This window comes from Xenopus laevis, chromosome 2S (assembly GCF_017654675.1).
Source record: "Xenopus laevis strain J_2021 chromosome 2S, Xenopus_laevis_v10.1, whole genome shotgun sequence".
Classification (NCBI taxonomy): Eukaryota; Metazoa; Chordata; class Amphibia; order Anura; family Pipidae; genus Xenopus; species Xenopus laevis.
This window is the reverse complement of record NC_054374.1, coordinates 124,119,619-124,133,329: the sequence shown is the minus strand read 5'-3', so window position 1 is coordinate 124,133,329 and position 13,711 is coordinate 124,119,619. Positions and strand designations below refer to the sequence as shown.

Genomic DNA, 13,711 nt, shown 5'->3' with positions numbered 1-13,711 from the left:
CTTTGTTGGCAATATAAAAATATATCCATATTATATACTATATTTGGTAACCAATTAGACAATAGCATTTACCAGTGACCTATATAAAAGAAAATATCTTTTGGTTCAAATAGTTTACTAGACCTTGGGAAACTGCAATTTTTATTACCATATCCTATAACTGGTGTGTACATGACTAAGGATAAACACCACCATTTAAGAAGCAGATGCACATCTGCCAAAAAAAGAGGCTGCTCATTCTATCAGTGCCACACTTTCTATTGCTAGTAGAAGCTAGAACATAATCTGCTTTCAGTTGGAATTAAACTAAAAGGCAAACAATAACGAATCTTCACAGTGCTCAACAGTTCTACTTCAATAGGCTTTGTTTGCATTACATGGTTAGATTTGTTTGGGAAGCCAACACCTTTGTATAATTCTGTTTGTACATGTCACTCTGACTGCTGAACATGCAAGGAATTTCTGCTCTGCTTCCGTAATAAAAGAAAAGGGATGGGATGAAGCCAATTGCACATATCATATATGTTTGATCAGTTTCTCAGCAAAGGAAACAGTTGGACAGATCTCAAAAGTCCCTGGCTGACTTTTTGTAAAAAGAAGCACAGAGCACTTGCCTCCACAGCCTTACATTATACAGCGAAATCACAGTTGTGTGCAGGCCAGACTGGCAATCTGTGGGTTCTGGCAAATGCCAGAGGGGCTGCTGTAAGTTGCCATAGACAGTCAGGTCCGGACTGAGAATTAAAATAGGCCCTGGCATTTTAGGTACACAGAGGCCCAATCAGCCCACACAGAGGCCTAAACAGCCCCCACCAGCCCACTAAATACTGACTTTCTATGGCACATAATAGCAGCCCCTCTGGCATTTGCCAAAACCCACAGATTGCCGGGCCTAAGACAGTCACTATATATTGGGCCAGTGGGGGACTGTTTGTGCTGCTGTTTGCTATTTTGAATTTGAGTCCATGCTTGGTTGTGTGACTGAGTGTTCTCTGCTGCTAGTGTGCAAGTGGAAACTCGCCTGAGTTACGCTGTTAGACTTTAAATGCAAGTCTGTGGTTAAAAGTTCCCCGTAGTGATGAGCGAAATTTTTTGCCAAGTTTCGCCGTGAAAATAAAGCCCATAGACTCTAATGAGTGAATAAATTTGTAGCAAGCTGAAAATTTGTTGCACAATTTGTTGTCTATTACATATAATACTGAAGTATTGGCCTGGCAACAAGTGGAAATGGAGAGATGGACTTTCTAATTTTGTCTCAAATATTGTCAAATTTTTAAAAATATTTTAATATTTCTACTACACGAATATTTCACAAATCGGTGGATTTTAAGCGAATTCTTCATGGACACTGAAAAATTGTTTGTGTTATGCATATTAATTGATTTAATTGATTTAAATGGTTTTAATTAATACTAATTCTGACTTACCCACAATGCATCACATTAGGTGAAAGGTCACAAAATGCTTAAATACCCACACCTTGTATGTTCCTGCACACTTGATAAAGGGCCTAGCCCGAAACATGTTGTGTTTTGTACATTCCCAATAAAAGATTTTGCAGTCAAGAATACTGCTGTGGATTTGTCCTGCACTTGGATTTCTACTGATTGGCACAATTTGTTGTGCGTCAAAAAAATTAATTTTTTTGCATTTCCACTGTTTCCCAAATTTTCAGCGGTTAGATTTGCCCATCACTAGTTCTCAGTAGTAGTGTGAACATATCCAACCAAGTCCCCTTACCATTCTCTACATGTAACACTATACTTATTAACAGATATTTGAAAATCAAACTTCTACTGAAAGCAGCATCTGTCTTCTTTCGTCCCTCTGCTTTCTCTGCATTGCTGGTTCCGACTACACATATAACCGACACAATGTAGCTGTAGCTGTCACATCGCTTCTCCAGTTATTGATTCTATTCCCACAATGCCTTGCATTACCTGAGATGAGGAAGACTTACTGAAGCATGCAAGGTATTGTGTGAACTGGAATCTTGGTTGGAGAAGAGAGGACTATTGCTTCACTGATGCACTGTTTCAGTGGTTCATGTAGTCAGAAGAGCAAAGGACCAGAATAATTCAGCTTTCAACAACATCTTTTAAAGAATTCATATTGGAATTAAAATTCCTTACATTATGCTGCATAAATAGCATGGATATGGTAGCACTAAATAACTAAAAATACAACTATACATTGATTATTTTCTTTTAAATTTTTCTATTATTTGGGTAGAATTTCCAAGGGATTATCTTGTGACAACACGTGACTGTATTTTACATGGTTTCAAAAATCTAATTTTCCGGTCATTTGGAATTCATGGAAATGAATATTACAGTATTATTTTGCTTAATCCTTTTGGGTTCAAGCAGTGTTACTGCATGATGGATGTTTCATCTTGAGACTTATCTTTTGTAATGGGGAAAAAATATTTTATTTTAACCCTTTAACTTCCCCAGTGCAGTAGTGAAACAGCCAACTCTTAATCCCAGAAAGGTTTTGCCACTGACAACAAATGGGGTCACTAAACTGTGTATTTATAGCTTCCAGCTGGAATGTTAATTTCAAGGATTACAGCTGCAGTGGCTGGGCCCTTCACTTACACAAAATAATCAAACTGGCTTTTTGCACACTGCACCAATATACTGACTACAGATGGCAAGCCAACTCTAAGGAATAATGCATGCTATTAAAGGTTTATCTGTGGAAAGGAACCCAGTATTCATGTAGTCTTTGCAGGTCAGCCGTCTAGAAAAGAAAACAAGCAAGCACATAATGGGTTCACTGGAAACCAATCACTTGATCTGAGGAACTGTGACATATACACAGATACAGGGCAGGTTACAGGGTATTTGCTTTGGAACGGTATCTTTTCAGAAAACATAGTAAACATAAAATCTCAAAATATTGTTTTGCATCGAAGTAAAATTTTGCCAGTTTGCTACAATCAAGTACAAAGTACTACTGTCTTATTACTACAGAAATAGAAGCAAAACAGCCAAAATAACTGAAAATGTGTCTGTTTAAATAGGACTAGAGCTGGATAATGAGTTTCTGAATAGTGCATGCTGTAACTGTATAAAGGACACAGCGACGGAGAAGGTCACAGCCCATATATATATATATATATATATATAATACACAAAAGCCATGAATATCTTGTAAATTATATCCTTATAAACGGTGAGTTCTGATGTCATCAGTTATAAACGGGGAGTTCTGATGTCATTTCTGTCACATGACTCACTGAAACTTGTGTATTATAATAAATAAAGTACCCCCAGTTGCAAAATATGAGGATATTAGAAGTTACCTTGGAGTTCCATGACCTGTATATAAACACTCGGCCTTCGGCCTCGTGTTTTTATATTGTCATGAAACTCCTCGGTAACTTATAATATCCTTATATTTTACAAGAGGGGGTAATTTATTCACTATATATATATATATATGATATATATATATATCAAAATCCAAGAAGATGTGCGCACTCCATCCGAATTAAAGTCTTTATTACAAAGTTTAAACTATTACATTGACGTTTCGGTTCTGGTCTTGAACCTTTCTCAAAATACTCACCTAAGAAAGGTTCAAGACCAGAACCGAAACGTAATTGTAATGTAATGTAATTGTTTAAACTTTGTAATAAAGACTTTAATTCAGATGGAGTGCGCACATCTTCTTGGATTTTGATGTGAATATACAACTAAGTGCAGCACCGGACATCACCTGAGAGACATTTGGGAGAGTGCGGCCTATATGTGCTTATATATATATATATATATATAATGCACAAGTAACATCCGCACGCACAGGACTTATGGAAATAATGAAAATGTATTGCAAGAGACAGACTCCTGCAATAAATTTTTCATTATTTCTATAAGTCCTGTGAGTGCGGATCTTACTTGTGCATTAGAGATTTAAATATTTGATACTGCACCCAGGCATTTGAAACTATGTGCTGAGAGTGCCGGCTTCACGACGAACTATATATATATATATATATATATATATATATATATATATATATATATATATATATATATATATATATATTACACATTCAGGGGGTAGGTGCCAGGACTATCTGTTTCTCTAACTTTTGAATATAAGGAATATGATGATTTGATAAAGTTCTCTTTAATAGCTGAATATATTTGAATATCTGATGTGATCAAAAGGTTTTCTGTGTGCCAAACATACTATTAGCAGAGTAAAGGGCGATGATGTTCTCTGTGTGCTGAATACAATCAATGAATGTAGGTGATATGTCATATGCTGAATTTAAGAAAATTAGAAAGCAGGTACAGGTATGGGATCCGTTATCTGGAAACTCATTATCCAGAAAGTTCTGAATTACGGAAAGGCCGTCTCCTATAGACTCCATTTTATCCAAATAATCCAGATTTTTAAAAATGATTTCCTTTTTCTCTGTAATAATAATACACTACCTTGTACTTGATCTCAAGATATAATGAATCCTTATTGAACTAACCAACTGGGTTTATTAAATGTTTACATAATTTTCTAGTAGGTTTAAGGTATAAATATCCAAATTACAGAAATATCTGTTTTCCGGAAAGCCACCGGTCCCGATGATTCTGGATAATAGGTTCAATACCTGTAACAGGCATAGGGTGCTGCTATGTTTTACACTGATGTGTCAGTGATAGACTATCTGTCTCTGGCTGACTGGTGGAGGGGGTATTCTTTTCACTTGGAATCATGCCTAATTGGGATAACGTAACAAATAAAATATAGTACAAACATGGCATTGCTATGTCTGGTGTATTTACTCCTCTTACTTCTCTGCCTTCAGTGAAATGAATACCTTCTTGGAAGCCACATTCACAAGTCTCAACTCTTGTAGCAAGCTGCCGGTGACATGTAAACTGTACGTGTGTCTTGACCCTACATGCTACAGCTAGCAATACATTCAAAGGACTAGTGATGAAGTATTCTGTTCATTTCAAAAGCACAATCAGCAGGTAGGTGACAAATTCCTAAAACACTGTCCAACTGCAGACGGAGTCTCCGGGACATTTTTGTGCTGTTACTCCAAATTCTTTCTTTTAAAATAGTATATAAACTACTATAAGTGTGATAGATGGATGTAAGGGACACAAGTCAGGTAATGATCTTCCAAATGTTAAATATAAGGGACTCATTTAGCAAGTGGTCCTGTTCTATCAGATAGTAGGGGACAGTTGGCAGTTTTACAATGCTGCTCTTTAAATGTTTTATATAAGTGATACAGCAGGTAACATAATATGAATGCTGAATAAAAAGATACAACTAGTATGATTGCAACACTTAGGGGCCCATTTACTTAGTTCAAGTGAAGGAATGGAGGAAAAATAGTTAGAATTTCGAATGGTCGAATATTGCTACTTCGACCATAGAATACGCTACTTCGACTACAACCTTCGACTTTGAATCGAACGATTCGAACTAAAAATCGTTCGACTATTCGACCATTCGATAGTCGAAGTACTGTCTCATTAAAAAATTCTTCGACCCCCTAGTTCGCCACCTAAAACCTACCGAAGCCAATGTTAGCCTATGGGGAAGGTCCCCATAGGCTTCCTAACAGTTTTCTGATCGAAGGAATATCTTTCGATCGATGGGTTAAAATCCTTCGATTCGAAGGATTTAATCGTTCGATCGAACGATTATTCCTTTGATCGTTCGATCGTAGGAATAGAGGTAAATCCTTCGACTTCCATATTTGAAGTCGAAGGATTTTACTTAATTAACCCTCGATATTTGACCCTAAGTAAATGTGCCCCTAGATATAATAGATACAATGAAGGAGCACTGGCTTCCACTTCTTAGGACGCTGATACAACTCTGTCTCTGTACATCATAATAACCCATAAATCCCATCAGATTAGAGGTTATGTCCTGTCCTGATGTGTGTATGGTCTTCTGTTTGGCATTACTGAGTGGGCAATTTCCAAATACTTAATATAGGAGACTCAGCCAGTGTGCTGAATGTAAGGGATACATTTAGATAACAATTGGCAATTTTATCTAAAGGACAGCTATGATGGATACAATAATAAAAGGGTGCCCAATATGGCCTTTGCTTTAACAAGATACAAGTCTGTTCTCAAAATGCTTGATTGAATAATATTGAGGCCATGTAAGACCACTGTCTACTCTCTGAATGGTTGCTGGAATAAAAAAAACTATTCATTTTGGATGCTCAATATTCTTTCTAAATTCTAAGCACATGTATACAGTAAGAACTTTGGTAAGAACGTTCCCTCTAAATATTCTATATGGATATTCAAAAACACTGAGGGCAGGTAAGACACGTCTCCTTGAATGCTTGATAAAGACATGAATATAAAAGGCAGAAAGGATGTTTCTTGCTGAATTCTCTGCACACATAGTGTATGTAGCCAGAGGGCAGGTAAGACCCTCTTAATGCCTTATATAGGGGTATGATAAGAGCAACGGCTGTTCTTCCTGTATTCTCTGCACACATACTGTATGTAGTCAGAGGGCAGGTAAGAGTGAATGCCTTACATATGAGTACCATCAGAAGGAAGGTTTTACCTGCTGAATCCTCTGCACACAAACTGTATATAGTTAGAGGGCAGGTAAGATCATCTGAATGTTCTGCATATGGGTATGATAAGAGGAAAGGCTGTTCTTGCAGAATTCTCTGCAAACATACTGTATATAGTCAGAGGGCTGGTAAGACAATCTGAATGCCCTACATATGGGTACAGTCAGAAGGAAGAAAGGCTGTACCTGCTGAATTGTCCACACACATACTGTATATAGTCAGAGGGTAAGACAATGTGAATGCTCTACGTATGGGTACAGTCAGAAGGAATGTTGTACCTGCTTTATTTTCTGCACACATACTGTATAAAGTCTGAGGTTAGGTAAGATGGTACAAATGCCCTAAATATGACTACAAATCATAAGGAAGGAAGGCTGTCCTTGCTGAATTCTCTACTCACATACTGTATAATAGTCAGATTGTCTGAATGCCCTACCTATGGGTACAATAAGAGGTCAGGCTGTTCTTGCTGAATTCTCTGCACAAGAACAGTATATATAGGCAGAGGACAAGCTGACCATGTGAATGCTCTACATATAGGTACAATCAGATGGAAGAAAGGCTGTTCCTGCTGAATTCTCTCTACACATACTGTATAAAATCAGAGGGCTGGTAAGATTGTGGGGCGAAGGATACGAGAAGGCAAATGTTTGTGGGGATGAGCTGGTCAATGACATTTGTATCTTGTTCCCCGGGGTCGCGCACGGTCTGAGATTCGCAAGAGGAAGTTTCTGCTGATTATTTCATATTCGGAGTGGCCCCTAAGAGAGTCAACGGGAGTTGCCGTTCCCATAATCCCCGCGCAATCAGATCTACAGTCAACTAGCCCCGTGCACTTACCAGCTCTTCCCAAACCGGGCTCCGGCGGCTGTACGAGGGGCAGGCATTCTCCATCATTCCCAGGCAACTCTGCACCGATCACAATTCCTAACAGATTGTCCGCAGGATGCAGCGCCTGATTCGCGAGGACAGGGCTCCTTTCACTACTGGGTCTCTTCGCTCAGCACCGGCTTCTCTGTGCCTCTGTCATTCTGAAAGTAACTCTGCTCTTCTCTCCTTCATTACACGTGTCCCCTCCTCCTCCGTCTTCCCGCCTCCTCCTCCCATTCCCTGGCCTGTCTGGGCGCTTCCCATAGGATCTCTCTCTCTCTCCCTCCTACTGACTGGGATGCAACCACTGTTCTGTCACCCCCGTAGCACAACACAGCTTCACTTCAGGCCAGCGACATGTTCCCAGAGTTCTCAGGGTCACAGGGACATCTTGGTTCTATGGGAACTTCAACTGGCACCCCAACTCTTATTGCACTGCAGCTGTAGGCTTTCTACATTGGAAAAATATTGTGCCTAGGTACAACATGTGAACTCAATTCAGTCATTGCAGCCCTTTCAGCTGGATTTGATAGACACTGTCTGATAACTAACTTTATAGTAAGCACCACACCAGCATCCAACTGGCAGCTGAACCCTGGCAACTATATTTATAATTATACCTGACACTTAGGGGCACATTTATCAAAGGTCGAAGTGAATTTTCGAAGTAAAAAACTTCGAATTTCAAAGTAATTTTTGGGTACTTCGACTAGGCAATAGTCCAACTTCAATTCGAATTTGAAAAAACTTAGAAATTCAAAGATCGAATATTTTTTACGTACTTCAACGTCGACCATTCGCCACCTAAAAGTTCTGGGATCAGTTCTGGGCTGGCAGAGGCCCATGAGGGCTGGGGCCCACCGGGTTTTTTCCTGGTTTCCGGCCGGCCCAGTCTGACCCTGGAGTAGTAAACAAGGATACCAGGAAAACCTCCGGTGGGCCCAGTTGTCAGTGGGCCCTCCTGCTCCTAACCATTTCCTATATTTCATGGTCATTGGCCTTAATTCTATAAGGGAACAAAGAGGAGAAAAGCTGAATGATCATTGTATGTAAAAAATAAATAGACTAGGAGAATAAAGAGGTTGCGTGACAAGAGGGGTAAAATTATTTTGAGGATGGGCCTATGCTCTAAGGCAGGGGTACCCAAACTTTTTTTTACCTGTGAGCCACATTTAATTGTAAAAAAAAAAAATTGGAGAGCAACAAAAGCATGAAAAGAAGTTTCTGGGGTGCCATATAAGGATTGTGATTGGCTATTTGGTAGCCCCTATGTGGACTGGCAGTCTAAAGAAGGCTCAGATCTAGTTTTATGCAACTAAAACTTGCCTTTAAGCCAAGTATTTAAAAAATAAGCACCTGCTTTGAGGCCACTGGGGGCAACACCAAAGGGGTTGTTCACGAGCCACTGATTGGGGATCACTGGTTGGGAATCGATTTTTCATTTTAGCAGGTGGAAGGCAGTTCGGAAAGATTGTCGCCCCGAAGAAGAGGCGATTTGTGGCCAGGCGACTAAATCTCCCTGAATCTGCCTGTGTGCTAAAGCCCTTACTTCCTCATATGCCAGTTCACCAGATACAATCTACTTACTGTACCTGCCTGATATCAACTAATATCAAACTTGCTGCCATCCATCTGTGCACTATACTTCCCACATTTCCCTGAAAACAATGTGATTATTTAACACCACAGATGTCCAACTTGTGGCTGACAGGTTCTGCAATAGTACTCCAGGAACTAAAATGCGTAGAACTATAATTCCCACCATCTCCTGACATTACACTGTAATTAACATCTGTGATTTACCTATTACCACATGGCATGGTGTTACCCAAAGTGATGCTGCAAATGACTGCCATAGGCTCAGGGAGTGATAGTTGAGAAATACTATTCTAAGGAGTGGGTAACTAATGCTGCTGAGCAATGTAGGATTGACAGTCATCATGGATTGTTTTCATTAACAGGCTAATAGTTACCTTTTGTCTTTCTGGTCATCTACATTTCATATAACAAAACTATAAATATCAGGTTTGTGTAACCATGATTCCAAAGCAAAATTTAGTTCAAATTCAGTGTCCCGATATGTCAGTAAATCCACAGAGCATGCAGCCACTCCTCCATAGGCAAGACACATCCCTTCTAAAGTCTTTAAATAGAACTGCATATCTCAGACTTCCTTGCTTTGTTTCCTGCATTAGGAGGACCAGAAAGCCCTGTTTCTTACTCAACTATTTCCTTGTATGCATTTTCCTTCTTTAGCTTTACTTGTGACCTCTCCATGTCTGTTATTAGATCTGTGGGTAGGAATTTGGCTAGGATGTGTTATCCTAGGGGTGAAATACTCTGCCTGTGACCCTATAGGGCTGATTTACTAACAAATGTGCTAAATTGCACCAGTGCACTTAACAGTTAAAACAAATGCTGTGGTAGAGTTCTCAGAAATATTCTGAACTCGGCACCTGCCAACGATGTTACCTTTCGTGCTCCTTTAAGATTTTCCACACCTGAATAGTTATAAAATGCATATTTAATTCTTGAATAAAGCTGTGTAAAGATGAACTGGTATCAGAATGGACATTCAATAAAGTATGGGCAAGTACACTGACGTTTCAGTGGGGAATCATATCCCTTCCATTAAAAACTTTTATTGGAATTAATGCAGCGCAAATACTTTGTGTAGTATGCCAGGTTACAGCCAACATTTAGGATATCCAGTATAGGTATGGGACCATTCATTCAGAGTCTCATACCTTTGTCTAAATAAACAATTTTCATAAAAATATAATTTTTAAAAGTATTTACTTTTTAGTAGTATTTGCAAGTGGTCTGTGAAGGTTCTCATTCATCCAGGCCATGGTATATCTATAGTAATGTCAACTGGACTTGTTGTTTTTCTTCCTTCGAAGACATTTCACTAGTCATCTGACTGTCTTTCTCAGTTCTGAATTGAGAACCAGTCGCATCTATATTTCTGGAAACTGGGAGCGGAGTTATAAAGGGAGCAGCGGAACCAACTACAATAGGTGAGATATTAAGTGTGTGCCAAAATACATTGGGGGTAGGGGGCCCGAGCTTATGTTGGGGGTGTGCATGCATGTTGGGGCTAGGGGGGTACAGGAGACGGCAGGATTAGGTGCGCCTCATTTGCCCGGGTACAGGCTATGCAGCCAAGCCCTCCTCCGGAAGCTGAGATTGCGGCAAATTCTCAAGAGCGTGAACCGCTGGCGGACCCCGAGGGGGTGCGGACCCTGGTGCAGTCGCACCCTTTACACCCCCAGTAGTTCCGCCACTGATGATTAGTGCAACAGTGCTTAGTGCAACAATTAATTACTTGCCCTGAAGTTTGTTCCCTTGCATAACAGTGCAAGTGTCTATAGCTGGAAAGTTTAAAACTGTGTTTTTGGCTTCCGTCATATTTAGTCAGGATAAGGGGTTAATATTTTGGTTAGGCTGAGCAAGTGTTGTCTTGACTTCTAGTTGGGATGTATTCCTGGTTCCTGCCAAGTGGTTATGTTGACTGAAGTTATGTCTTTCTGTTATTAGGTCATACATTAATGAAGCTGCATTGGTACTTATATCTGCGTCTTGGTGCATGCTTCAAGAACAAGGTAGCAATGAGGCATGGATTGACCTGTTTGTCTCATTTTATGGGAGTTATCCTTTGAAGAGATGGTTGCCTTAACGTGTCAGCCTACAGCCCATGTCTGATAGGGCTCTTACGGTTTGCATACAATATTTTCTCTGTGTTGCACTTTTTTCTGTTTCCTTGTGGGGTGACTGGGGTCTAATGTTTTCATGCTCACCTGATGTTATCAGATTTTCTAGATATGAATATATATATGGACCTAGCTCTCAGCTATTGTCTAACAGGTAGATTCCAGTTGTGATGCATTTCACTACTAGTAGGTGTTCATTTTATATCTGTTATTTGGTGTGCCTCTTCATAGTTTATTAAATTCTTGGAGTTGATACCCCTGTACTGTCAGACACAGTCCACCTCTCAGCATAGGGATGTGAGATGGTCAGGTTGGGGTAACTGTCAGTGTGATTTCCTTGTGTTGGTCCTTGCAGGTTTTTCTTCAGTAAGTATCATTGTTCATTGCTCTATTCCTGTAGATTGATTTGAACATAGTAGAACATAGTAAGTAAAGGTGGCCATAGACGCACAGATAATATCGTACAAAACTATTTTTCATATGATGTTCGTGCGTGTATGGTGGGAAAATTTTCCATCCAGCGACGATCTGCCGATATCAGTCAGCTCGTCAATCGGGCTGGATGGAAAATTTTGATCGGGTGCCTTTGAAGGCACCCAAACATTGCCCATTGTTAGTGCTGAATTGTCAGATACAGGTAGAATTCTATTGTTTTTACCTGTGTACCTGACGATTCAGTTCTACACGTGTGTATTGAAAGATCTTTTCCAAGAAAGATAGCAACTGTTACGTCTATGGCCACCTTCAGGTTTAAAAAAGACACATGTCCATCAAGTTCATCCAATTTGCCTCAGAGGGGAAAAAAAAAAGTGGCTTACATATGTTTACATCCCAGGTGCAAGACTTTACATTTAACAACATTGAATCTCGTCTGCCACTGAGCTGCCCAGATTGCCAGTTTGTCAAGATCCTACTGTAAGGATGCCGCATCCTGGATGGAATTAATTGGGCCACATCATTTTGTATCATCTGCAAACACTGATACATTACTTACAAAATAATCAAACTTAGAATGCTCACAGATAGTATAGGCCTAATCTACAATGAGGGGCCTTGAAGTGGCACATGAGCTTACATATTTTGGTATTTTAAGTATTTAAGAGTGGCCATGTGGATCTGACATCATGCGCATAAAGAGCAAGTTGCGGCATTCGCTCATTATGCGCATGCGTATGCCCCAACATGGCCACTTGTACCTGAAGCACCTGATATCCCCAACTGGAGTGCAGGCAGGCTTTATTAGCCTGCACCTTTGGTTTGGGAATATGGCTTTTCCCAACAGGTGTCCTTTAATGTCAATGTTCAGTGCTTTTGTTGATGACACAGCTAACCTTTTTAACCTATCTCACAGTCTTTGTTAAATCAGCTACATGCATCTCTAACTAGCCGTATAGATATAATTACAGTTAAAGAGTAATCGATTTCACTAAATCATGTGGGACAAGCAATTGCATTGAATGGCATTGTCAGGTGGGATATTTTGCCTTCTCCAATTTATACATTTTGAACATAAAATAGAGTTGCAAATTTGCAATCCATTGGTTTCAGAAGCAAATTAAAGGAACATCAATACCAAAAAATAAAAGTGTTTGAAAGGAATGACCATATAATGTACTGTTGCCCTGCATTGGTAAAACTGGTGTGTTTGCTTCAGAAACAAAAGCTTATATAAAGAAGCTTATGTGTAGCCATAGGGACAGCCATTCAAGCACAGGATACCCAGTAGATAACAGATAAGTTCTGAAGAATCTCATTGTAAACTACTAAGTTTATTTGTAATCTGCTGTGTATCCTGTGCCTTTTCTTCTTTTCAGCTTTAAATGGCTGCCCCAATGGCTACAAAGCAGCATGTTTATATGAACTTTAGTTGTGTTTCTGAAGTAAATATCCTAGTTTTACCAGTGCAGGACAACAGGCCATTATATTTCATTACTTTAAACCACTTTTTCTTTTTGGTGTTACTGTTCTTTTCACATCTGAAACTGGCATGTCAAGTGCATAAAAATATTATCTGACTTAAATTACTCAGACTGCCTTGCTGAAGGAAGCAATTAGGTCTTACTAGATATTTAAGTTTTTCTCAGTAAGACTTTAGATTAAAAATGCACTTTAGACATAATAGAGTCAAGAAAAATGCTGACAATTGAAGGAATAAAGCCTCATCAAAAGCTAAATAACAACATGGGTCCAAAGGAACTACAGATTCTGAAAGGCAACTATTCAGTGACCCAAGGCATCATCTAAACTTGAACCCCCTTTGTATGTACTGGAGGTGATTCACAGAGTACAAGTTTTTACCAGTAAAGTATAATCAAAGATGAATGATCATTGGCTTTTGAACTGAAACAAAAAGGGTCATATAAAGTATTAGTAAACACAACAATGCTTAAAGAGAACCAAACCTTTGCTAGTAAAAACCCTACCCTACATAGACCCCCCTTCCTGCTCCCCCCCAGCCTAGGTGGTACTTTTGATAAATGCCCCTACCTCTTTACTTACCCCTCAGTGCAGATTCAGGGCATCGGAGTTCATCTTCTTGGTAATCATGGTG

General features: G+C 39.5%; 1 protein-coding gene across 2 annotated transcripts in view; it reads right to left on the bottom strand.

The window, feature by feature from the left end:
• Nucleotides 1–7,897, bottom strand: part of LOC108709786 (diacylglycerol kinase eta) — a 127,874-nt gene extending 119,977 nt beyond the window's left edge. Inside the window, exon 1 of one of the 2 annotated variants that reach the window (XM_018249933.2) lies at nucleotides 7,418–7,897. In XM_018249933.2, coding sequence (XP_018105422.1) covers nucleotides 7,418–7,474 — 57 coding nt within the window. In that variant the 5' untranslated portion in view covers nucleotides 7,475–7,897. The remainder of the gene's footprint in view (nucleotides 1–7,417) is intronic. The other variant, XM_018249932.2, reaches the window with a different exon arrangement.
• Between the last annotated feature and the right edge of the window lie 5,814 nt (nucleotides 7,898–13,711).